At 36.6% G+C, this 27,933-nt stretch overlaps 1 protein-coding gene across 4 annotated transcripts in view; it reads right to left on the bottom strand.

The window, feature by feature from the left end:
* Positions 1-3,513: 3,513 nt before the first annotated feature.
* Positions 3,514-27,933, bottom strand: part of LOC148950029 (uncharacterized) — an 82,046-nt gene continuing 57,626 nt past the window's right edge. For 3 of the 4 annotated variants that reach the window (XM_089092082.1, XM_089092081.1, XM_089092080.1), the window contains exon 2: positions 3,514-8,619. In XM_089092082.1, the coding sequence (XP_088948208.1) occupies positions 7,877-8,602 (726 nt within the window). In that variant the 5' untranslated portion in view covers positions 8,603-8,619 and the 3' untranslated portion in view covers positions 3,514-7,876. Of the gene's footprint in view, positions 8,620-14,111; positions 14,282-27,933 lie in introns of those variants that run through there. The other variant, XM_089092079.1, reaches the window with a different exon arrangement.

The raw sequence follows: 27,933 nt of genomic DNA, 5'->3' as shown, positions 1-27,933 counted from the left end.
CGGTTGGTGGATTTCCTACTCCGATACAAAACAGAAGGGAACTAAAACTCGTCCACATAGAAAAACGTTTTAATAATGGCGTGAAATCGTACTGCCAAAGGAAAGTTCAACGCTTGTCAGATTCTAGCTATAGAATCTTTTAATCTGATGACGTGAAGGCAAATAGGGCATTTGTAACGACAGCTTTGAGGATAATTTATGAGTAAACAGGGAGTCAACAAATGAACTTTTTTCCTGATTTTTGCATGAAAAATGTCATTATATTAGTGTTGAAATATCAGACAAGTCAGAGGTTATATGGGGAGGGGAAAGAGGTCAATTTCCAAGATCCGTGATTAAAACAAAATCCCACGGTTTGAGACAAAACCAAACATGGTACATAATAGTAGCATATGTGCTTAAAATACTCTTTGAACGTAATATGTTATATCTGTACATTCCCTAAGATCTTGGGAAACAATGCCACGGAATGGCAGTCGCCGATCCATGGTACGGGTTCAGAGAATGTAACACATAATTAAGAAATCCAAAATGGAGTTATCTGTTAAATTTTCCAGAGCGAAAGTGTCCTATAAGCCTAAAAAAAGAGAAAAAAACAACATTTTTTCCTAAAATACAATATTATATTTATATTCTTTAGTACACATATATAATCGTGTGCCCTAATATAAATTGCTGATTTGTACGACACAGCAATAAATGCGTTTTGTACAAAGCGATAACACGCATAAACAATAACACTCGGAAACACGCAAATTTCATAAACCATACGAAGTTAAAAGAAAAACAAACAAAGAAAAAACGCAAACGTAACAATCCGTTCCTAGTACAGCACATTTTGGCCATCTTTTGGAATCAGGCCATATAAACAAATTTCTTTTTCACAAGACCATTAAGGTGCATCTTCCCTGTGCCTATTTTAGGTATATGTTATTTTTCTGTTACAAAATGATTTGAATGCTTCAACGTAAGACCAATGCCGTATTCAGGTGAGGGGGTTTGTATCCCTTTCCCGAAATATTTAACCAACTCGTAAAATCCTAATAAAATGCTTCAAAACACATTTTTGATACGTTTTTTTTTGTAAAAAAAAAAACTGATTTTTTTCCAAGTCATTAAGCAAGTTTAGATCATTCTATGAGAATCAAGGGTGCATCCAGGTTTTTTGTTCAGGGGGGAGGGGTTATAAAAAAATGTATAAAACATCAAAAATTTGTTTATATGCATCTGTTACGTTTTACGAGTCGGACAGACATTTTCGGAGGGGAGGGGGTTTGTGGAATTGTTCGACAATCCTATGTTTCAGAGAGAACACACACCTTAATGTAAAAGATCTGATAGGAAAGTTAAAAAGGCGGAAAGGTTAAGAATCACAATTCTATTCAGCAACAAAAATTTATTGCTTATATTAACATGATCTTTGGAACAAAATCATTTCTAGAATCAAAAGACGAAAAAAAACGTATCTTCATTTAATGAAATTTCCATGTTGCATCTATTTTGAAAGCATATGACAAATAAACCACAAAACACTTGTTTTGAACCAAATTTCTTTTCGAACAAGGAAATTTAAACAAGACATAAGTTCCTGTCGCAACTCGAAAAAAAATTTACTATGAAGTCCATTGAACAATCAAAATAACCATCATCAAATAATATAATATGTTGAAAACACTTATTAAACTGTAATAACATAATATTACAGAGTAAGGTAGCTCAGCCACGAACGCTAAAATTTATTATAGGGTGCGTGGGGGCGGCAGCACCTGTGGGGTCAATTCACGGAGACGTAGGGATTGGGATAAACCTGTATTTTTTTATTTTACTTAATTAATACAGGGGGGGCAGGGACGTAACTCCAATATTTTTATTGGGGGGGGGGGGGGGGGGCAAGATAGGTCCATATCCGGATAGTAAATGGGCAAGGACTATATAATAGTTTTTTCTCCAAATTGTTGAGGGGGGGGGGCAACTGTCCCCGAAACGACGCCCCTGAGGGATAAATTTGTTGTTTTTTGAAGCTGTCAATGAAAATACCAAAATAGTCATTTTCAATAAGAAAAACAATAAAAACGTTTTCGTTTCAAAACCAATGGGGGAAGGAAAAATCTTGGAAGTCAAATTGGCTCTTCAAATTGACGCAAATGGTGATCAAACCATTGAAAATAGACCCGAGACAGGTGAACTGTATTGAAAACAAGATATCATTGGACAAAAGCATGAAGAATCTTGATATTTCAGGAGAAGATGAAGGATCTCCCGCCATGGGTGTATGTCAGTGGCGGATCCAGGGGGCGCCCCCCTAGCGTAGTCTAAAGTATGTAATTTACTTAATTAATGCAAGTTTGCTTTAATTAAACTTGCTCCCAAAGCAAGTTTCTCGAATCAACCTCTTTTCCCCCCCCCCCGTAAAAAGATCCTGGATCCGCCCCTGGTGTAGGTCTGAGCTAACATGCACAGCATAAATTCTTCCAGATAAAAATAGTTCTCGTTGGTGCCAAAAGAATTTTTTGTTCGTGTTAAGAAAGCTTGAGAAAGCGCTTCGTTACATGCGGGAAAATGTTTTAAAATGAAGAAAATATCCACTTCCCCCACTTCTGCCCCTTTCAAAAGCAAATTCTTCCACTTTTGTCTCTCTCAAAAGCAAATTCTTTGCTCTTATCCTACTCCGAATAAAACTAAAATGACATGTCTAGTAGGAATATTGCTGTTTAGCCGTAAAAAGTTCCCGGAAGGACTTGCATATATCCAACCATGTGACTTTTATCTACCTGCTTTAATCATGGCTTCCCCGTTATACTACTTTTGAGTGGTTTTCAATACAGCATGTTCAACATTTCGGCGGACATATATTTTTTGTCGGGTTTTCAACATTTGAATTGGTTATAGAACCGATTAAAATAGTCAGATGTTCAGATCTCTGGAGATTACTGAAATAAAGAAGAGTACACTTCTTTTTATAATGACATATATGGAAAGTTGCTTTTTTTGCTCTCTTGTAAAATTAGGGAAACGGTATGTATTTCCTTTTGTATTATGAAAGGTGGTTTTTAAATTATCCATTCAGTTATAATTAAAGGGTTCCAAACAAGTTTGGAACGAACTATTATTTCCATTGGTTGAACAGGTTGTTAAATAAAATATACAATTTATCTGAAATGGACGCAAATGGATAGAATCCAAATGATCTGCAGGGTCGTTCACTTTCCGCCACATGGTGCAGATCTCTGACCGCCACGTGGGTCACATAGTCTCGCCTCGCGTTTCACATAGTTCCACCATGCTTGGCACACTTCCGCACGCCCCGGATGCGCAACCTGTTGTAAGTTATTTCTGAAAGTTGGCCCTCGATTCAAGCTCAAGGTTACTATGGCAATTAGCTACTGATGCGTTATATGGTCACTTCTAAAAAGCCAAGTTTGGTTAATGCTAATGAAATAAGATAAAATAAGATGAATATATAATAGTTTGGAAACAAATTTGGGCTATATATTTGTACATTAGGGGTGGGGGTGTGGGGTAAAGCATAGCATATATTAAATACGTAACCTAGCCTAAATACCTCCCCCCCTAAACCCCCAAAAACAACCGTTTAAATATTGTAAACGCAATGAAAACTACTCTTTGCATTCCATTTCTGAATAGTGGTCTCTTGAAAATAACCAGTCTGGCAGGTTTCGTCTATCATTAGTACATAAAAGCGACCATATAACGCACCAGTACTGCCAATTATTTAGTTCAATTCCTTTTATCACCCTTATAGCAAGGGGGACAAGGCCAAGTCCAGGATTTTGTTCGGCGGTGGGGGTAAAAAATAACCATCAAAAGTTTGTTCATATGTACTTTTGTTACTTTTTACGAAACGGACTAAAACTTAGGGAGAAGGGGAGGGGGGACAAAACCCGGTTAACCCCTTGATACACTTGGCACAAAGCTTAAAACAAATTCGTTCATTTAGCTTTAACGAAATCCGTGCGTTTAGCTTATAGACAGATACTCACGCCCAAATGATTACATATCCGCTGTTTAATAAATAACACTGAGACATATACCATATCTCCTAACATCTGAACAATTCCAAGAATGTGCCAGAAGTGGAACTATGTTCTATTTCAGTAGGGGTCCAATTTTCTCATGAATTTTAGTTTTTATAACAATTGTGAAATCAAAAAGCGAGACAATTTTAAATGTAAATTATCATACTTCTCACCTCCCTCCCCCACTATTGTTTAATCACAAAAAAAACTTTTTGAAAAGATTTTTATTTACGTTTTACTTTTGGTAGTTTATTTAAAACTGATTCATAATTAATTGCGATCCAGAAAAACTAAGTAGCTAATTTTTTCTTTTAAGGAGCATTTAGAATTTCAAGGATCAAAATGGGTTATTAAAAAGTTTTAAGGAATGTCGCCACAAAATCCGTCCAAAAATAGTAGTTTCCCTTTCAACTTTCCTTCTAAGAAAGAAGATATTAAACCCAAATGAGCGCTGGATGCTTAAAATATCTGCGCATGTTGATTGTAAAGTTTAAACTAAGTAAAGTTAGAAGCTTTTGAATATCAGGGTGTACATATACACAGGAGGAACCTAGTTTTGATCCCTTCCCCCTCTCATGTTTAAAGGCTATATCAATACACGCCGTCTGTTTTTTTTACGTTTTTTTCGAAATCTATGCTGCTACTGAAAAATCAATTTCAATGTACGTGCCCGTACATTAGGACATGCCTAGCAAAGGACGATCATACAATAATATGCCTAAAAAATTAATAAACATTCAGGGGAATATTCGTCATATCATTGATTTTAATCATTGGTTTTGACACTACTAATAACATGGTTAAAAGTCTTTTATGGCTTTTTTCTTTTAGAAAGTAAATAAATCCCAAAATTTACTTTTCTGTAAAGAGAAATATAGTTACCGGCATTCACAGTTAACTCTAGGGATACAAAAGAAAATTCTGACCCCCCCCCCCTCCAGCCCCGGCACCTAAACAAAACTGTGTGCCAGACAGGGGCGGATCCAGGATTTTTTAGGGGTAGGGGTGCAAAATAGGTTGATCCGATAAACTTGCGTTAGGAGGAAGTTTAATTAACACAAATTTGCGTTAATTAAGTAAATTACACTACTTTACACCATGTTAGGGGGGCACCCCCCCCCCCTGGATCCGCCACTGGTGCCAGAGGAATAAAATATTCTATTATGATTAGGAATTCCCGTTGAAAAAATGAATTCTTGAACAAATCTTTTGGTGTTCACTATTTTATAAAAACAAAAATAGTTAATCGCATTCATGGCTGCCTCTATGGGGAAAAAAGAAAATTCTGACCCCGTCTCCAAAACTAAATTTGAACTTAAGAATGCTATTGGAAAAGAAACATGAAATAGTCCCCCTTAAAATTTTACTCATGTACAACAATGTCAATATTAATAATTACATTTACTCTTATCTTCTTGTATCTATAGATCATTTAGTTTTATTGTTTGTTGGATATTCTTAGCTTTAAAGACTGTCAATTTTATAAGGAAAGATCCACATTTTTCCTTTTACTACTGAAGACATCTTCTACATTTATTCCAGAGGTATGCTTCTGTTTTCTTTCAAGCAGCTATATGGGAAATTGAAGGTATGGCTAGTAATTTTGGGAAAAGAGCTAAATTAGCGAGAATATTTTGAAAATATGGTTGGCACTTGTCTGGCTTTATAGCTTGGATCTTAAAAAACTTAACCTTACTAGAGATTATATTATTCGTTTCTTGGAATATTTAAGGCCAATTTTGACTTTCATTGGGACGATTTCTTATAATTTCCACTTTTAATATTCCTAAGAAAATGTCCATATAAACAATGCAGGGCCATATTCAGGGGCGAGGGAGTTACCGGTTGTTCCCCTGGATTTTTTCACTACTCCTAAAACCATAACCCCCCATCCATCCCGAACAAAATACTGGATACACCCTTGAAATAATGGAATGAAAAATAGATCCAATGGTGGATTTCAAAATGTTTGCTTTTTTGAATCCAAGTCCGGTTTAATCCAGTCAGGTCATTGCCCAGACTTACTGTGGCGGGCACTTTCGTAGGAGACTTCTGACCGAAAATCTCGGGATATTTACACTATTCTCAAAGTTACAAAGATTCAACACACTTCCCCCCTGAAATCTAAGCATTCCTCGAAGTCTGTGTACTTCTTATCCATATATATTTTTTTAACACCCCAAAGAGAACCTTCTTTCAATTTTGCAATAGATTTACCTATGAGCCCCGCAAAAGTAACAAAGAAGTAAATTATTAAGGCAGTGAATTCTTTGGGCTTAAGTACATCCTGAAGTGTAAGGGACCGTTCACGCTAGTGAAAAAAGCGTATAATTCATAAAATTATGCGTCCTGTGAAGGCCGTATCCAGAGGGAGGGGGTTTGGCCCCCCCCCCCCAAAATGGTTGCCTGACTCGTAAAAACGTTTACACGCTTCTCTCCGAGGTAAAAATTAATAACAGTGAGTCCTATTTTCTAAGCTAAAAATTATACATGAGCTATTCGAAGCCAATAGGCTACCGACTTTAGCGTCACGTGTGTATTTAAGAACGAAAAGAAGAAAAGTCTAATATTTTTTTTTGCCCAAAATGAGTAGATCAAATGAAAAATCAATGGAATTTTGGGAGTTTTTTTATTGACATTTTAAGAAAGAGAGCGTACCGACTCTGCTAATGTAACAAAATGACAGTTTTGCGAGCCAGAATAATTTTAGCTGTGATAATTTAAGACATTTGGTGTAAAATATGTACTATGACTGTACGTGGAGAATAAGGATTCTCCACGCACAGTTAATTAAACATACAGTTTTATTTTTTATACGTAAGTCCGAATAGTCATTTTTACAATTCCGCACAGTGGGAAGGGGAAGGGTATCTGCACCAATACAAAATAGACTGAGAATCACAGAGAATATTTTTAGTTAAATAAAAATTCCCGGCTTCTCAGTGTTTTCGAAGGAACAGTCAATGACGTACTTTGAGAAGTTCTGAAGGGGTGACCATCCCCTCCCTAGAAAAAGAACATATACACTTTGAATCACAGGATTTCTACGACTTTAACGATATTAAATTGGACTAACCATCTCAAAATAAGGGTAATCCTTTCCCTTCCAAACGAAAAAAAATTTTTAACCCTTGATAAAGTGACTAGTTTTCCTGCTTCTATAAGATGCCACCCAAACTAAAACATAGTAAAACTCCATCGCTCAAGGACATACGCAAATAGGGGGAAACCTTAGGGCCCCCCCCCCCCCCGGTAATGCAAAACTTTTATGGAGTTCTGGGCACTGCTTATTCAAGTTATAAAATAAAATCGGTCTTTTATTGCTCCTCCCCGATCCAAAAGAAAAAAATGCGTACGCGCCTGCTATCTCTGTAAAAAAAAAGGAAGGAAAACTAACACGTGGTAACAGTTTGGACACATCAAAATAGCCGGCAATGCAACGAAACAGTTTGGCTGGCTATATTCACTAGCAAGAACTTTCACTTTTATATCAATAGATTGGCAGAAGACACAAAAAGAGAAAATTGCTTAAAAACGTGTAAGTTCGATACTCATTCACCAGGCAATATTTGGCAACCATTTTAGATATTTAAAGAATCAAATGGATGTTTACCATACGGCTTCACACAAATTGGCAGAATAGGCTCACCGAGTGATGGAGTAAACAAATCCGCGATTTATAAATACTATCACTAAACCTCACAACTATAACAAGTAAACCATCTCGACAAATATCTAAGGAAAGCTTGCGAGGCTACAAACGCGATTTAGTAAATCTCACAACTGTCACAATTCATCACAGACCGAGGCGCAGGGGAAATGTTCCCACTAAAAAATCTTTAACTCTCGAGTGATGTCATAATACCATGAAAAACGGCGTTATGTAAGTCACAGAACATAGAAGACTGAGCACAAGTATAAGTCCTGTCGACTTCAAAGTCACCTGAATTATTCACACTGGAAACAAAGTTGACCTCTGCTTGTGCAGGACAAGATTTTTTGGGCTCAGGTTCTTCACTTGATTCAGACTCTTCGTTTGATTCCGGTTTGGATCTTTTAAGAGATCCCGCTGATGTACCCTCTGGAACTGACATTGGAACTGTTGTGCGTACGAGCTGCTCTGAAGTTTCATCTGTCAAAGGACGCTCATACACAGGTTCAGGTAAAGGGGGTGGAATTGTTTCCTTCGTAACTGAAGGTAATACAAGTCGAAGCACCTCATACTCTTCTAAAGAAGAAATCATCCTTGCCGTCGGTGGGAGATAAAAATCGCTGAAGTTCAGAATGTCATTGTCAAGATCAAGATCATTCGACGCAGGTTTGTCAGTTCGTGAACCGCTTAATGACGATGAAGGTGTGTCTGAGGGAACGTGTTTAGATTCGTGCTCACTTTCTTGTTGGAGTTTCTTTAGAATGTTAGTCACAAGAACCGAACGAAGGAGACATGAGTCCCGATCTTCAATTTTCTTTATTTTAGCAAGACACATTGAAATGACTCGCTTTCTTTCGTCACGATTTTTCATTTTTGGAGTCCACAACTGAAGAGTACTTCGACGAGGAGCCATCGATTTTCTCGAATGACCTAAAAGTGAAGAAAAAATGTAAGAAAAAATCATGAATGTCAAGTCAACAAGTTCATAGAAAATACCTGTGTCCACTATTTGGGTAATGAGACGTGTCTATTAGACACATTTTATTTTTTTTCTTTATAAGGAAGTGTGCGAAAATCCAAGTTTGTATGAATTTGCTCCATCCCACCAAAACAAAAATTAAAGGCCAAGATGCAGCCCAGAGAGACGACGCAGGTTATTGCAAAAGAATCTGCTTATTTTCAAGACCTGAACGTGAGCAGTCGTTAAACATAAAACTATTCAAGCTTTGTAATACGACACGCAAAAAATTTGCAAAGTTTCAAGGCAAGGGGGGGGGGCAAACATCTCGGCTACGAAATTTCAGAAGGCTTTAGGTGACAATTGTATAACATAGATTTACAGCACATAACCTCTAGCTAAGAGGTTAGTTCGCTTTTTCCTATTATATTGGTTACAAAGATATTTAGAAGCATTTTTTAAAAAGATATCTCTTCTTATCTCACTCAGGAAATATTTGAGAAAAGATTCTGATATACCAAACAAAACCGTTTTTGTGGTGTCTTTAATGATCAACACAGCCTATCTTATGCAAACAACTGACCAATTGGCCTCAACTGGGGGGGGGGGATTCTTTGCCTCCCCCAGATTTTGGAAAATACATTTTTGCTGTTGAAAGGGCAGAAAAAACGGCAAACTTGGCCCCCTCTAGATTTTGAAAAATGCATTTTGCCCCTCCTCTAAATTAGTCATGAATTGACCCAGAATAACTGTGAAATGATAATCTTAGTTTGGATATTTTAGCATGTCTGCTCTCCTGCAAATTTTATCTTGTGTAATATCAGCTCTTTTACGTCGATACAGCCGACTGGCCTGTTCAAAGCCCATTTCATTTGACCTGCTGACAGAACAGAGACTTGCTGTCTTTGATTCATATTCTTGTCGACAGTACATCATTTGATCTATTCTTTGACGAAATGCCGTCTTCTGAAGAAATAAAAAATTGCATGTTGTCTTCTTGTGTCATCTTTTCTCTGTCGACATCAATATCGACAGAAACGATGAACTGAACACCTTATTAGAAAAATGTCGACAGAGAAAACTAGAGTCGAAAGAAGCTCAACTACCTAAAAACATAAAAATGACATAAAGGCAGCATTGCCAAGTTTAAAGAATACGAACGCAATTGGAATTCAAACTTCCATTAGCTTGATTTGGTTCTAATCCAAATTTTTGTAATCACATCGTCATAATACTTAAAACTGTAGGATTTTCAAGTTAGAACAAATTAGAGCCTATTTCGTAGTAAAACATGAATTGAAAGAGTATGGATGAGATACATATTTTGTCTTATAATAATCTTCTTGTCAAGTCAAATTCAAAATACGCTAAGCTTAAAGAAATAAAAAAAAATCCCGTATTTTCACAGTTAAAATAAACACCGGAAGATCGATGAAGCCACAGAGAAATAAAGAGTTTATTTGTAAGAAATGCTGTGACTAAAAAATTCCATTATTTTATTGGCTCAAAATTTGGATTAGCAACAAAGGTTAAAAAGGCGGGATTTTTGGCTTCCTTTCTAATATACGCTTAAGGAATAATATGTTTGGCAGACAGAAATGCGTCACAGAAATAAACCAATCGAATTAAATCCTAATTTTAACACGGATACAGAGGACATTTAATCACTATTTTTCTCTTTAATAGAACCAACTGGTCCAGCGTACTTAGTGTAGACAGTCAATGCATAAATCATCATAAAAAAACGTCATACACAGCTTTTTGAATTATCGTACCTGTATTGTTCAGATTCTAATGGTTCTTTCACACTATGACGTCGAACCTTTCACACTAGCATAACTTAAGACTTTAAGTTATGAAATCTGACGGAGAAAATTTTGTCTTTAACTTAAGCAATTCAGAGCGGACGTCAGCTTTATATAGAATTTTACGGTACGTAAGTTCATGCTAAGTTATGAAAGTTTATGATAAGTTATGAAAAAGTCAACATAGTAGCAACAAAGTGGAGGTTCTGGAAGAGCAATTAAATGTTGAAAAAATTAATAAAATATTCCCAGAAAGCCTTTCACGCTTGTTCAGGGCTCGAATCTCCGTCTCCAGGAGGGGGGGGGGGGAGGGTCAGGTTTTGAGCACGGCCCCCAAATTTTAGTCCGACTAATAAAAACATAAACAAAAATGGATATAAACAAATTTTTTATGCATTCCTGAAAAAAAATTTGTATCCTCCACAAAAAACCCAGGATATCCCCTTGTCCGTCTCCACTTCACATTTTTGAACAATTTGCTTATGATGATGTTAGACAAGGTCGTGACAGTTTTATGGACGTTAACGTTAGCATAACGTAAAAGGTTATACTTAACGCAACATAACTAACCACTTAGCATACGAAATTACGTACACAATGTGAAAGCCACCTAAGAATTCTAGTTACATAGCACTTATTAAGCAAACATCCGGAATCCCATTTTTACCCTCAGAACGCTTGAAACATCCGATCCGCAAACCCATGCTGTTTAACCTGTGGCGCTATTATGAATTTCACTCTAACATATGATATGATGTACACAGACGACATTGCCTGTAGCTAGCGGAAAATCTGGTGTACTGAAATGTGTCAGTTAAATGTGCTCATTCTTGGAAGGTGATTTCTTCATAAAAATGCTATTCAACAAATAAATTATATAGCCTATGTCTAAAATTGAAAGATGGTGATTTAATAGCAAGAAGTTTTAATGATTTAGAAAGCAGTTGTGTAGCCCCCTATTTTTGAATACAGTTATAACGTAATCTTGTGAAACTGCTATACAGGTACTACACAGGGCCGCATCCGGTATTTTTGTTCAGGGGGGGGTGTATCCCTGGATACGGCCTTGTACGCATGCAAGAGGGCCCCCCAATTATTTTGGCAATCGGCGGGAATTTTGCAAAATCGGCCGAAATTTAGCAAAATTCTTGATTTCTGCAGAAAATTCGGCATAAATCAGGTAGCGATTCGGTAAAATTTACGGAGATCGCCCCTCCCCAATAAAATGAGCCTCAGGACGCCCCTTACTATAATTATTCTGCATATTGTGAAGTTAGAATTGTTTTCTTAACATGTTTCCTTCTCAGCAGCCCCAATTCTGGGCTTATGCCAATCCTTTTATTTATGAAAATATCAAAAGTTAGTATCAAACATACAAACAACAAGTATAATGTTTCTCCCATATTTGCTATGATGCCCTTTTTTCTCAAATTACTTTCAACAATGATTCTCGCATTTGGCAACTCTGTCAACAAAGCAGCTGGCTGATGTAACAGGTAGCGGTCATGAACAGGTGATATGACCTTAATAACGTGTGCCAAACCCTATCGCAAACAATGCTGCTTATTTCATCCGGCTATTAGGTACAACTTTTAAACCCGGCAATTACCAGGTCAAACCATGATCGTGACCAGAGACTAATAATAGAATTACTTTTGACTTCTAATAAACAAATAAAGCTTTTTCAAATCCTTAAAAGAAACAATCTACTCAAATTTCATTTTTATCTGACATTTGATAAGGAAATCCCCTAGGCGAAAGAGTAAAACCACTCATAATAGGTGATGGCGGTTTCTCAGAATATTATTTTCGAGTGGATTCTCATTTGTACTGTAATATTATTGTTTATTTATTAATACGATTAACATTAAGTATAGTACTTGTCATATGAGGTAATTTTTTACCAATGTCAGATAAATGTATATTCATAATATTTTCGGCTACTTGTATCATAGTTGGATTATTTATAAGCTACTTATTAACAGATTTATAATAATATTATAGGCTAGCAGTGTTTTCGAGGCTAATGCGAATAATTTCAAACTATTTAACTACATCATATGCTATGAATACAAGGAAGCCCAAAAGGGAGGGGAAGAACCGACCAAATGCCTGACAAAAAGTACACGCAAAGGTGCAACATTTTTTAATATTCAGCAAAATTGTTACTCCTTCTTACATCAAAAACATTTTTGCAGAATCCCCCTCTCTCTCTAAAAAAAAAAAAAAAGATTAGTAGATTATGATACGGAATTAGTCTACCCAGAAGGCACACTCAAGCCATCCTAGCCGCTCTATCATAACATTTATAGCACGTAGGGGCAAGCCACTTTGTTCAGTCACATGTGACACCTTACCACCAAGTTTTATTCTTAGGAATATCCTGGAGCACAGGTGCAGATACATAATTAATGCTTGGATGGGGCACCAGTGAAGCTTAGGTTCTCCCATAGGTATTTCTACCCCTCCTTCCTGTAATTAGTGCAACTTTTGAACTTTTAGGGGCTGCACATGCCCCTGTAACCATCCCCTGGATCCGCCCCGCTTGAACAATAAATCTGAAAATCGTCAAGTATATTGAGGAGGTGAAACCTAAACGTTGAACTTCAGCTTTAACTACTAAATATAATTATTTATTTTTCTTTTTATTTATATCTGTGTCATTTCTTTGGTACTTTTCCATTATATGGGCACCTCGGCTATAGACAGTCGAATGAATGCAGTGATGGAAACTCGTAAAGTGGGTAATTGTTATCTAAATAAGTGCCCATATAATGGGAAAGTACCTTTTTTTTTATTTTTATCGCTTATATGCTTTTATTTTTTAACTCTCTTCTCTTCTCGTCTATGTTCTATGGCATAATTAAATCCACCACTCACTGTTGCCTCAAATCAAGCTTCAGTCTTACTCGAAACCTTCTGCTCCCCCAAATGTTCCTAGACTGTATGAAAACAACATTTGCTAGGCTATTCTACTTTCTACGTCTTCCCTGCAACCTTTATTCTTAGTCAGTAAGATGGACTTGTATCCTAGCTAACTTCTAACATAGGCGCCTATTAAGTGGAAAGAACACAATCCTAGACTCCTGAGGATATAGAAATATAAATATCATACTTCTAATATAATGGGTAGCTGCACTCTTGATCCGTGAAAAAAATTCAGTCTACGTGATTGCCAGGGGCGGATCCAGAGGGTGGTTTAGGGGCCTTGCCCCCCCCCCCCCCACAGAAGGTCAAAATCTGCACTAATTACAGGGGCAAAGAACAACAAGGTAGCCCAAGTTTTGCTGGTGCACCCTCTAAAAATTTATTACGTTTTCGCCCCTAGTGAATGAAATGGAATTGAATTAAATAAAAATATTATTGTAAAATGATTTAATAATAAAGAAACTAATGGTGCTACTTTTGTTTAACACGCTTCCTTCAGAGGAGCCTTTACTCTCCAGCGTTACCTTTTTGTATAAAGGCACACAAGATCTGTCCCCATTAGGTGGGGGGGGCCGCAATAATTATACTTAGAAAGAGCATTGAATGGAGAGTCTAAAGGTAGGCTATATTTATTATCTAATTTCTGCACTATAACCAACCCCAACCAGCTAATATGCCGTAACTTAAAGCCTTTTGAATCACCCAAGCCCCAAAAATTGCATTTTTCTTACCATATATAAAACTACTCCTTTGAAACATGTCACAGATCGCTTCCAACAGCAGTATATCCTCTAGCAATGGCTTATCAAAGCCAAATGACCCTAAAACTATCGCACTCAAGGAGTCAATGTTTATCGTGTGACGTCCGTTTTATCTCACCTGTGTCCGACCAGTAATAAATGCAGTAAATGCCTATAGAATTGACAAGTATTAGTGGAGTAATTAGTTTATTATTTGATATGAATCTAACTTATCTAACGAAAAATGAGCTAGAACAATAATCAAATTAAGAAAAAGTTCACCCCTTGTACAGAAATGATGGTCCAATTTATTTCCTTCATTTTATTTTCCCGCGATGAGTTTAATCTCGTCTTTTCACTCCCGTCAAAATTTTTTCTCTACTCCTTTAAACCGAGGAAAGCTGAATCAGGTAAACTTAAACAGGAATTTTTGATGCAAATTATCGGATTCAAGGGATTATGCGAAAATGTATATATGCAATCCGAAAATGTATATAGTTTTGTAATATCCAAGAAAATTGTGAAATATCCAAGGTGAAGGACCTTAAAACTCCCCATTTACGTTCTTTGATCAGGCATATGGACTAAGTGATTATAAAATGGGAAGAAAGCAGGCAGGGACGCAGCAGGAGCAGGGGCAGATCCAGGATTTTTTTAGGGGGGAGGGGGGTTCCAAAAAGGTTGATTCGAAAAAAATTAGGGGGGCGCAAAATAGGTTGATCCGATAAACTTGCGTTAGGAGCAAGTTTAATTAACGCAAAATTGAGTTAATTAAGTAAATGACACTACTTTAGATTACGCTAGGGGGTGGGGGCGTCCCCATCGCCCCCCCCCCCTCAGGATCCGCCACTGAGCAGGAGGATGGTTCTGCCACGTCACGCTCCCCACAAAACCTCAAAATTTGTATTGTTTGTCATATGATTTCTAATCTTACCATAAAATTTGCTATTTTTTACGAAGTTCCCTTTCTCTAAGGAAAAATCCTGTGTACCTTCCTGGTTGGGAGGAGGGGGCTATGTTCATCAGAACAGTAAGAACGTATTATATGACACTAACAGGATATATTGGAATAAATCGTTCCCTAAGAAAATAAATCCTTTGCTAGTATTTTATGTTGCAAACGGGAAATGTGGACGAAAATCGTATAGATCAATAGATCTGATAAGAAGGTATAATTAATCTTCTAGATAAGAAGATAGAATCTTGATGCCAATATTTTCTTTACACAAATTATTTTGTCTAAAATATACAGACAAAATGTTAGAGTAGGGGCCATTATAAGTCCTAGTATGATTGTAGAAAATTTCGGCTATTTCTGAACCAGAATTTTAAACCATCACTCAGAGCCAGGCACGTACCCAAGTTTTGGAAATCATCGCCCTCAAAGATCCTTTTCTAAGATTTTTTTCCAGGGGGGGGGGGTAATTAAACAGTTTCATTTGATAATCTGAATAACAAGTGGGCCCAGAGCCCTCCCCCCGCGTACATCCCTGCCGTGGACTAATTAAGTCTTGATTTTAATCGGATTAAGTCTTGATTAGTTAAGGACTAATTAAGTCTTGATTTTAATTAAGTCTCCGTGGAAACTCAAGACTATCTAAAATTATATATGTTTACGAACAATAAATAAAATTAAATGTAGATACAATTGTAACTTTAATGCTGCTTTCGCTTTTACGTATACAGGGAATAAAAGGGAACTTGATAAGGGATTTCGATCCCCCTCTCAAGAAGGTGCTTCCACCCTTGTCTTCAAGTTTTGTTTTTTGCCAAATTTGGACAACCGGAATAAATTCTTGCACATGTGCTTGCGGCTTACTGCACTCCTTGAGACGTTACTTAAGAAACGATCTTGAACTATGAAATTAGAACCGTAGGAATGTCCCAAAATGGATACATCGCTTGAGCTAGGCTATATATTGGAACCTTACTTTGACGAAAAAATATTACAAGCTTTATTTAGGAAATATATGCGTATATTATAAATTCAGCTGCGTTCCTAGGCAGGTTCAGACAGACAGAAGAAGGCCGCATAAGGAGGGTCCGTGGACTACGTTTGTTTGAACAACTTGGAGTCATCCGTGGAATCAGAACGACTTAGTTAACCCCTAAGGAATATAAAAAGCTTCTCTTAGTATTTTTTTGCGCTAAAATCTCTACAAACCTTTATAAATCCCGTTTTATAAAGTTATTATGAAGTTTAATAGAAGACGTAGAAACAGGCCGTGATCTTTATTTTCAGTCCGTCTTAAACCGGATTCCGGCTGTCTTAGTTCCTCCTCTGTTCTCAAGAAATCTCTCGATGTTCCAAAGCCCATGTATTTGAACATGAGGGAGCCATTTGGCCCACCCCACAACTCCCGTGATTCCTCCATATTTCCCAATAAGCCTGATACCAATTACCCTTATTATGTTTCGAGTAAAGCCCCACACCTCGAACAGAAAAGAATTCATGCAATAGATAGGGCACGTACTGACAAATACACTTCACTCCAATTAATAAAATTCGGCTTAACATAGCGGCATGATTAAAAAAAATATATATATCATTAGAATCTTAAAGCCAGAAAAAAAACTCGTACATAAATCAGTAACTAAAAGAAAACTCATGCTTCCATGTCACCAAAATTCGACCACTCGTATTTAAAAGCGTCGTAGACGACCATTTTTTGGAGATGCCTTTGAACAGCCCCTTTTTTTCCAAGTCACGACCCTGCCGTTCTGTTTTTAGGTATTTTCGTATTAGTTTTTTAGGTATTAGGTATTATCCTTAATTTTAGTATTTTTAAATTAGATGAATATGTACGATAGCGTTTTTACATAAGAAATCAATTAACAGAAAAAAGTGCCAGACTGGGTGGGGCTCTTGTTCAGGAACACGATACAGAGATGGACAGTTCAACATACACTCTTTGTAGAATGGTGAAGGTCTTATGCGTCACGGATCTAGAAATGCGTAAAATGTGTTCAGAGGTAGGGCCACGAGGCGTCTACACCTGGGATGAATGAAGGCTCCCTTGTCTCCGCTTTGACTCCCATTAATGGGATTGAACAAAAGGGGTTTGAATTGAATTCCTAACGGTATTGATCTACTTATATATCATTAACAAAGCAAGTCTAAAGGACCACCAGGCGTGTAAGAACTGAGGGTCTTCAACCCCCCCCCCGCACTAAATATAAACAAGTTTACGGCTTCCTGAATAAGTTTCTACTTCTTCATAAAACTAGTCTTTTTTCGTTGATTTAACTCTTCTCCCCCTCTTCAATTGGATTCCACCCTGCATGCCTAGGCAGCAATGGTTAATAATGCCATTTTCTCAGGAAATTATCAAAATCATTAATAATTTTGTTTTACTTATGCATTATCAGTTATTCCAGACGGCAGAAGGCGACAACTGTCACCTTGCCCTCGCATATGAGCGCCCTCAAGTCTATTCATTCAGGAAAGTTTGGAAAATCATCGCTCTCAAAGGCCTTTTATTTTGAAGAACTTGATAGCAGAGTTTTCCCTGGTGGAAATAGGAAAGTTTAAACTTTTAGTCAAAGAGTATAAGAAACTGATAAAAAAGGAAACTTTGGTATTTCAATATGTGTTTCATAGGAATTAAAAGCTATTAACGCCATTCACAGTACATCGACCCAAGGCCGAACTAGATACAAAACACAAAGTTAAATTAATTAAATCCCGAACACAAAGTTAAATTAATAACATATCGGGCAGGTTGTAACTCTCCCGTTAGACACTTTACCTCAAATAATGATTGACGGTTCTATTGGGATTGATTCTAGGCTCTCGTGCTAAGAAAGTTTGTGAACCAATTGTATTTTACTTAGTTATCATTGAGATTGTTTTTGATATTTTATGCTATATTTTGTAGATTAAATAGTGAAATACTCTGTACGGGTTTAATCACTGAATAAAATCATTCATCATTGATATTCCACCGGGATTTACTCGCCCAATTTAACTAATCCCATCATTTAGGAGTTTAAGCCTCCTTACTAAGTTTCAAACTAATGCCCAAGTGCATATTATAAATGCTCAACACAAAATTAATTGTGATTTATTAAAATTTAGACTTAAATTCTACTTCTATGTTCATTTGGATTCAACTGAAAATTTTTTTTGAAAACAGGCCAAATTCTTTTGCTTCTAACTTCAACTTTATATTACTGAATCTAAAATAGTCGGGATTAGATAGTATAAGGAATTTAAGTTAGTTTTCAAAAATGTCCACAAACAAGCCTAATGTATCCTTTTGGCAAAACATGTCCTTTATTATCGACCAGATGTGAAACAAAAACAAAAATGCTATTTTTGTTTAAGTTGTTATGGTAAACTTTATAATTTTCCTGGATAAAACTTAATGGGAGTGGTTGTATTTTATTTTCTCAAGGAAGAACTTCTATGTCCTCTTTTATCACCTTCCCATACTATTTGATTCGGTTCCAGAGGGCACGAAAAACCCTTAATAGATACCAAATGCAATCCTTAGCCTTTCTTTCAGTTTTATTTCTTCTTTCAAAATATCTTGCGAAACAACGGCGGATATAAAATGATAGTCAAAAACTGACATATCGAAAACGGCAAGAATGGACGATGGGAAGGGTTCCAGGCCAAGTTTCATCAAAATTCTGAAAATTTTGCATTTGTTTCTGCAATTAAGAATAGAAAAATTACGGGTTTTGGAAGAAGTCTCCGTATCTCCATACCGATAAGAAAAATATTGGATATATCGAACAAATAAAATAGATGGACCTACTTGGCAGCCTTTCTTTCAATTTCATATTTCCTGGTTTCTCATTTTCTAAAATATTTCGGCAATATGGGTATGCAAAGTAAGCTTAAAATGGACATAATGAAAAACACAAGTATAAGGGAGGTGAAAGACTCCAGATGAGGATCACCAAAATTTTTCCATAATCCAGCTATTTTTGCTTTTATTTTGATGAACCGTATCCCAAAATAGTTCCAGTAACAAAACATCTGAATTTTATTTAACACGCCGACATCTAATAACAGCATTTAAGACAATCAGCTTACTATTAAGGACAATCAAACATTGATGTTATGACCGAAAACAAGACAGAGATGAAAAAAATATCTATGATTTTTTTTTATCAGAAAACGGTACCTAAAGAGATATGACTATCTAAGCGGAGTATCTCCAAAAATTATTGAGGCTAACCGAAAAGGGGAGGCAGAGATGCCAAATAAAGGGTAGATTGAGAGGAAAAGAAAGAGAGACCAAGGAAAGAGGGAAAGAAACAGAGATAAAAAAGAGAGTGAATACATTTTTTGTGAGTTGTTTGAGCATTGGTCTTCAGTTAAGCTTCGTAAGCAATTAAAAAAAAAACAAGTTTTTTTTAACTGAAAGTAAGGAGTAACATTAAAAATCAAAACGAACAGGAATTATTCCGTGTATGAAGGGTTGCCCCTCCTCAATGCCTTACTCTTTACGCTAAAGCTGTTAGAACTTTAAAAAAAAGACTTCCTATTCAAATTAAACTGCCCATGTGTTTCAGTAGCTGTTCTTAAAAAATTGGACAAACAGTCAAACTTTAGCGTAAAGAGCAAGGTATTGAGGAGGGGGCAACCCTTCATATACGGAATAATTTCTGTTCGTTTTGAGTTTTAATGTTGCTCATTACTGTCAGTTAAAACAAACTTGTTTTTTTTATTCAGGCTTAATTTCTGTTCATATTTCAAATTATGCAGGCAAATCTAGCTCAGCCTCCGTGAAATACACGCCCCCCCCCCGCCAGGGTACCTGTTCCTGAAAATTTTATCTAACGTAAAGTACATTCCCCGTCGAGTTTTCTCCAGACAGTTCCCTCGCAGAAAATCCCCCTCCCCGTAAAATTTCTTGTGGACGATTCAGCCTGAAAAATTATCCTTAGAACACTTTCATTTGAAAAAGACTTTAATCTCTAATCGGTTTCGCGATCACTCCGGAAATTCCTTCTTCCACAGAAATTGTTTCCGAAAATCCAAAACACGCGGAAAATAGCCCCCGGATAATTCACCGGAACATCTCAACATGCAAAATTGAGTTGACAAAGATAATGTAAGACAATTAACAAGAATTTCGTATAGGTATTCTATCAAATCCCCCAGCGTAAAATTTTCCCTGTAATTTCCTATCCCCCCGGAAATTTCCCTCCCCAAGGAAGGTTCTCCCAATGGAAATACGCCCAAGCACATAGTCCCCCTCTGAAAAATATCTTTATACTTCCCAATAACAATTACTATACGTAAACCACGGACAAATTTCATAACTTACAAGCCTCTCCACACGGAGTGTGGGTGGCCAGTTTACCCCTAAGGACATAGTTATTTGATCTTCCAATTGTACTGAACAAAATGGCTATCTCAAAATGTTGATCTGATATGTTTAGGAAATAAATGGGCGTGGGAGGGGGGCCAGTTGTTATCCAGTATTTTTGGTCACCTAAAATGGGCCCTAGAGCTTTTATTTTGCGCTCGAATGTGCCCTTTCACGACCTTCTAGGACCATTATTTCAACACGATCACCCCTGAACAGAAAAACAAAACAAAATACAAACAAATAAACTCGCATCCGTGATCTGTCGTCAGGCAAAATAGCGAAATTCCAAATTTTTGTATATAGGAGCTTGAAACTTCTACAGTAGGGTTCTCAGGTATGCTGAATCCGATGGTGTGATTTTGATCAAGATTCCTTGAATTTTTTTTTTTTTTTGGGGGGGGGCTCCCCTTTTTTCAAAAATCCGGCAAATTTTCTCAGGCTCGTAACTTTTGATTATATATTTGGAATCAGTCTAATAAGCTGGTTCTTTTGATGTACCTATTGACATCAAAATTCCGTTTTTTAGAATTTCGGTTAGTATTGAGCCGAGTCGCTTTTTACTTACATTTCGTTACCACCAACAGTTTGAAAAAAATCAGTTAGGCTAAATTCCTCAATCGATTGTAAATAACAGTAATACATTCTTTTTTAATATTAAGAGCCTAATATTCCCCAAGACACGTCCACTAATATCAAACGACGTTGAAGCTATCAAAGTTAGCACAAAAATATTCTTTCTTAATATAAAACAGTTTTTGGCAAATTCAACAAAAGAACAAGCATTCCATAATAGAAAAAACGCCGTACAAGGTTGCAATTAATTCACGCATCCGCTCTGCTTTTTACTTGGTTCTTTTGCAAAGAATTGGCAGTAACACAAGAACACAAAGGTGACTGATCTTTGGCTCAATATTTAAAAAGGCTGTTTTACAACTTTTCATAAAATGAACAACATAAAACATAAAGCAATTACTTTTTTAATATAGAATAAAGCGATGTGTGTCTTATATTCAACCTTATTAACCTTATGGTGTCTTAATATTCAAATTGGCGTATCCGGGTTTTACCAGGTTAAGGGGTGAGAATTCAAAGAAGGTACCTAGCAAGCGGTTTGTTTCGGGGGTTGGAAGGTGAATTCTTAGAATGCAAGAAAAGGAGAATTATATGGAAAATATAGCAAATGAATAGATAAATCGTAAAATCTCATAACATTTTATGGGGGATGCCAAGCTCAAAGATACCCCCCCCCCGAAAAAAGGGGGTGATGGTTCTCTGGATAGATCAAAACATTTGCTACATTCTGAACACTATTATCCCTTTCATTATTCATCAGACATTAAAATAAGAATACTACTAACAACTCATCACAGCACCAAGTCGCCCGAGGTCAACACAGCTACGCACGCTCCTCCTTCATCCCAATCTATTCAAAGCCTCCATCTTTACACCCTTTCAGGAAGTTCCTATTTCCCTTAAATCTTTCTTTATGACATCCTCCTACCCCAACCGCGGACGACCTGCTTTCTGTTTAGCCCTAGACGGTTAGCCAAAAAGGACTATCTTAGGCAATCTGTTTTGTTTTTATGAAATTAATTCTTTAACTCCTGTAGCCTAAATTTTTAGGTGTAACAGTCCAACAGAATGTCAATCGGGAAGAGTTGACTTTTTGACGGCTTTTTATTCCCAATAGATTGACCAACACGACTGTATAAGATATACACAGCCATGGGAAAACGATAAAAACCGAATTTCTGGTGCTTTCATACGGATTTTACAGGAAATAAGACCTAAGACCTCTAGGGCCACTGACAAAGGCAACCTTACCCAGTAAAACTAGAAAACTCAGAGTTGAATTTAAAGTCATTTTATTCGGATAATTAAACCAGAAATTGTTTGATCGCATCATCCTAAAAAGATAACAACAATATTACTAAAAATGCATAAAACATCAAACAGCGTAACTGTTTCCAAAGATAGAACCCCACCAGCCTTTTAATAGGTTATAATATATTCCTGAAAGCTTCATTCACTAGAACAACAAATTTGCCAGTTAGAAAAAATCCCTCATCTCCCCTTTTGCCAGCATTCAAAACTTCAAAAACTTCTAAGTTCTAGCAGTAATATGTTGGGGGGGGGGGGGGTCCCTTTAGGTTTTTGTGGACCCCCTAGGTTTTAAAAAATACCCTTTTATGGGTATTTTCATATGAAAATTACTTTTTTGGAATGTTCAATGAAAATAGGACTGCTCTGTCCCCCTAGATTTTGAAAACTACGTCTGACCCCGCCCCCCCTAATTTTTCTGAATTGCCACCACTGATTTTGAAGTAAAGCGACTATAACTTCGTCAGTGCACTCTACCATAAAGATGTTTCGTAATTATCTCCAGTTTCTTAATTACAAAGTTAATTTTGCAATAAAACAAATCCATCGTGTTGCAAAACTTTTATGCGGTGCTTGCAAAGGCAACATCCTGGTAAAAATATTTGTGAATTAACAATCGATAAGTTACTTCCGTATTCAGCATCCGCTTTTTAGTAAATGTAAAATTGAGAGAATTTCGAAACAGCTAATACAAGGACCTTGATATCATTTTTTGACTGCATGTGATCTTTCACACAAGACTTGAAATGTCAATCATGCTTACGAATAAAAGAATTCTCAGTCACTTAAAAACACCACTTTTTTCCATTATTAAAACGACAAGAGTGATGATTGCAAAGGGATAATGCAAAAATATTACATCTTTTATACTCGTTATTTTTTTTTTACTTTGTCTGTTTAGATTTTATATTTGGTTTCTTTTCGCATTCGTTGAATTTTCAACCATATATTGATTTTTCTGTTTATATTTTTGTTTTCTTCGAATTTTTAGAGGTTTTGCGAGTTCAGTGTGCAATAATAGGTTTAAAAATCAATGTTAAGAAGACTAAGTCGCTAAAACTAGGAATAAGTAAAGGTGAACAGGTGATACTGGGTAACAAGAAAATCAATCAAGTGGACACCTTCACTTACCTAGGTAGTATTATTAGTAAAGACAGTGGGGTAGAGAAGATGTTAAAAGAAGAACAGCCAAGGTCCAGGGTGTATTCACATTTGAAAAAAGTTTGGAAGCATAGAAAATAAGTCTGCGAACCAAGATTATAATACTGGAAGCTACAGTAATGACAGTGGTCACGTAGGGTGGGCGCTCCGACAAACAGAGGATTCGTTAGATGTTTTCCAAAGATATTGGCTACAGTTTGTTTTGGGTACCCCACTGACTGGCCATATCTCAAACAGTAAGCTGGACGATAAATGTGGGTCAATCCCGCTTTCTTGGGCTATAATGACAGAAAGGTTGAAATGGATAGGACACGTTCTAAGGATGAAGGATGACAGATTGCCCACGATTGTCCTTGTCGGGCTACTGTCTAGGGCAAAACAAAAAGAAGGTCACCCCCGAATGGGGTGGAGGGATGTCGCGAGGAAAAAATTTAATGGAAATGAGAACTTCTTACTTAAATAGGGAGGCTCTGAACAGAACGGGATGGAAGAGGTGCGTGCGTAGCTGTGTTGGCATCGGGCGGCTTGATGCTGCAGTGAGTTGTTAGTAGCAGTATTAGTCTTCGTTTTAATTGTTTTCTCTTTTATTCAAAAAGTAACTATAGGGTTTATAGTTACTTTTTGAACTATAGTTACAGTATAATAGGTTCTTTTTTTTTTTACCACCGACCACTATCAAAACGCCTCAAAATTTTCTTTTACTTCGTGTTTTGTTTAGATTTTACAGTCGGCTTCTCTTCACCTTTGTTGAACTTTCGTCCATTTTGTTGTTTTCTGTTTTTATTTCCCTTGTTAGTTAATTTTTCTTCATTTTTATTATTTTATCGTTTGCTTTTGAATTGTCTTGTTCTTTAATGTTTTTTACTGTTTTATCTTTTGTTTAAAAAAAATATTTTATAATAAGCCATATTTCTTTTTTAAAACCACCAACTTGTTAAAATATCATAAGGGGTTGATTGTAGAAAGTAATCCAGAAACACTGCATCTCGTACACACTACTCTATAATTGCATGTTTAGATTTTATATTTGCTCTATCTTCTCCTTTGTAGGACCTTTTGTCCATCTATAGTTTTCTCTTTAATTTTTTCTTTTCATTCTGCATTATTTTGGCTTTCAATTCATCGTCTTCTACTCCTCTTTTTACAGTCAGAGTTGTTTATTTTTTCGTTGTTTTAGTTCAAGGTCGACTTATTGTGTATAAATAACAGTCTTAAGGAGTTTACGGCCTATGCGTTTTTTTTACCGTTGGCAACGACTTGAATACCATGATTAATACATTCGTCTTAAACCTGTAATAAGTCCAATACTAAGACGTATTAATTTGTAATGATAGACAACATGTGTTTTTGGCGAGATTGGCGAGCTCCTTGGGCTTTTCTTTCATGCCACCAGCAAACGTTACCTATGGTGTCTGAGGCAGACAAAACCAATTGTTCAAGTCGTCTCTTTTGCTGTTGATTGCCATCGCCATATTTACAAATTACCTACTCGTGTATTGCGCTCTATATAGGGGGGTTAGAAGTTTTGACCCCTCCCCACGAAATGTTTGTCTGACTCGAAAAAACATAACAAAATGGACATAAACAAATTTTTCATGCGTTTGTTAAGGGTTTTTCGTGTGTAAGCCCCCCCCCCCCGAAAAAAATCCTTGTGTAAACCCCCCCTGAAACAAAATCCTGGATACGGCCCTGCTCTCGTCTGAGGCAGACGCCTATGTTTGTGCCCGTAAGAAGTCTTTCACCAATTTTGGTACTTGTCGGTTATTGAAAACATACCCAAAAAGTGAAATTAGGTTAATCCTAATGAAAAATAACAAAACATGATGATAAAATAATATTTTAAAACAAAATTATGGAAAGCTAACGTAACGTGACCTAACCCCCACCCCTAATGTGCAAATATATAGCCCAAAATTATAGAAGTACAATGCATTGTATCAACCATCACTTGTTTTTGTAGCTATGCAACCGGTTTTCTGAGATGTAACATAAGCGTGTCCAATGTGTTACCAATAACCGACAAGTACCATTTTGGTAATGACCATTGACTGGTTACTAATGGCAACATTTGCCCTACTGTTTTCCAACTATCTTAGTAGCTTTTTCAGGCTATTTAATACATAAATAATAAAACAGCAGTTAAGATATTTATTAAAAGAGGCCAAGGAGAAAATCAGAATTATACTGTAAATAAAAGGTAACTTTTACTTTTATGGATCATGCACACGGGAAGCCAAAACCCGTCCAATTGAAATAGTAAAATATAAAGTACCATTTTGAATAAAAGCAAATGATTTATGTCGTTAACCCAATGGATGTCACCGAACTTTTTTTCAACGTCCTAATATTATGCTGGATATTTTATTTGTCATACACATTTCCCAGGGACATAGAAGAAAGTCGTCTTTTAAGATAACCAATGTTAACTTTATCTATAAACATGTTTTTATCTTGATTATTGATCAAAGTTAAATAAAAAAGAAAGACTTTTTTCAATGAAGGTAAAGAACGGCATTAAAACATACACATGTGTCCTAAATAGTTACAGAAGGGCTACCACCACCCCCCTCTCAGTACCAAACTTTCAACTTCCATCGCAATAATTCTATGAAATGGCTCACGTACGTCTATTCACTTACAAGCTCATGTATTCGTTATACATAACTAATTTTTCAGTTCAAATTTCGAAAGTGTTACAATTATTCTAAGAAAGCCGTTTATTTTAATGAAAGTAAAGAGCGGCATTGAAACAAACACATGTATCCTAAGCAGGAGGAGGGGAGCTATCGTCCCCCTCAGCGCCAAAGATTCAACTTTTATTGCAATACTTGGATGAAATGGCTCATTTGTGTGTATACGTTTAACACAATCAAATTTTCAGTTCAAATGTTTCCAAAACATGTTTCTAATATACTTCTAGCAAAGAAAAAGTTACATGTTAGCGTAAGGAATGGGGACTCGCATGGGGAGGGGCATGAATGTCCCCAACCCCTATGTATTCGGGGGGGGGGACAAGTTTTTGTTGAATTGTATTTCGACCTGACTCAGAATCATATAGTTTTTTCAAAATTTGGGATGTTAGAAGTTCGGTTAGCGTTGACGAGGGTCGCTATTTATAAATCATTTACGAGAAGGTGTCCACTTTCAAGGCGCGTGACGTTGGTGGAAATGTGACATGCGTGGCACGAAGAGGCACAATGTGGAGATAAGTGTGCAATGCATGGTAGGACAAGTGGCGCTCCGACATGTATACCAGGTAGCAGATAGAGGGCTGAGGGCCGCCCCTCAGCCATTATTTACCATGAAGTGTTTGAAATGAGTAAATTCTAAGAAACAAAAATTCATCCAGGGACAAGTTGCAGAAATTTTATTTTCATAATTTAGAATATCCTCTAATTTTCTGAAAAGGCACATAACAAAATATTTTTGTGTGGACTGATTATGGCTGAGGAGGCCAAATGCGAAAAAAGATAGGTCAAGCCCTCGTATGCACTGGCGGATCTGGAGCCAAATATTGGGGGGGGGGGTGTAATAAGGGCGCCAACAATTAACCAAATTGACAAGTTTATTTAAAAAAGAGAGTGAAAAACAGTAAAAAAAACACTAAATGAGGGTGCCAGAAAAAACCCTTGAGGGCCCAAGGTCCCCCACCACCTGGATCCGCCAATACTGGTATGTAAGTGCCAGATGGTACTTTTGTCTTATAGCTACCACATTTAAGATCGTGTATCGCGAACATGAGACAATAACTGGTTGTCATTGTCTTTATACCAGACAATATTAGCTTCGGCTCAGTGGGAAACTACATTGTAGCTATATTTTAATTAAATATTTAGTTGGTATTTTGGTTAGCTTAGGTTACGTATCTAGCATAATGCGGTCTGGGCGCGCCCCCCCCCATAATTCTTTGTTGTAGTTTTTATAATTTTGTTGATGAAGTATTATATTTGAATCATATTTCGTTTTATTTCATTTGCGTTAACCAAACTTCACTTCTTGACAGAACTTGAGTGTGGTGGCTATAAGACACAAGTACCCAAAATGCAAACCTTTCAATCATCTCAATTAATTAATTCGAGCTTTTTTCTCCAACTCGGATCCCATGTATTTCATTACCTATAATGATGCTACTAATGATTTGACGACAACTCTTGAACTCTTCCCTTTTCGCCTAAAATCAAGGTTTTGATTACTCTCACCCACTTGAAGAAGTCAGAGACCCTTGAAGATAATGCTAAATATATACAAGAAACTGTCACCTATTAAAGCCGAGCTCATATTCATTTGACCTTTCCCTCTTTAATTTGCATTGGCTTACTTGGCTAAGGTTGTGGGAAGAAGTTAAAATTTGTACATTTCCGACACTCTTTTACCGTTTCAATAAATCATACTAAGAAAGCAAAATCCTCTAACTTAATATCTTCTGCTAAGAGATAAAAATT

Source organism: Artemia sp. Qi Xiang Cuo, chromosome 7 (genome assembly GCF_049724085.1).
Source record: "Artemia sp. Qi Xiang Cuo chromosome 7, ASM4972408v1, whole genome shotgun sequence".
Taxonomy (NCBI): Eukaryota; Metazoa; Arthropoda; class Branchiopoda; order Anostraca; family Artemiidae; genus Artemia; species Artemia sp. Qi Xiang Cuo.
The sequence above is the reverse complement of the archived record's forward strand: the minus strand, read 5'-3'. Positions and strand labels throughout refer to the sequence as shown.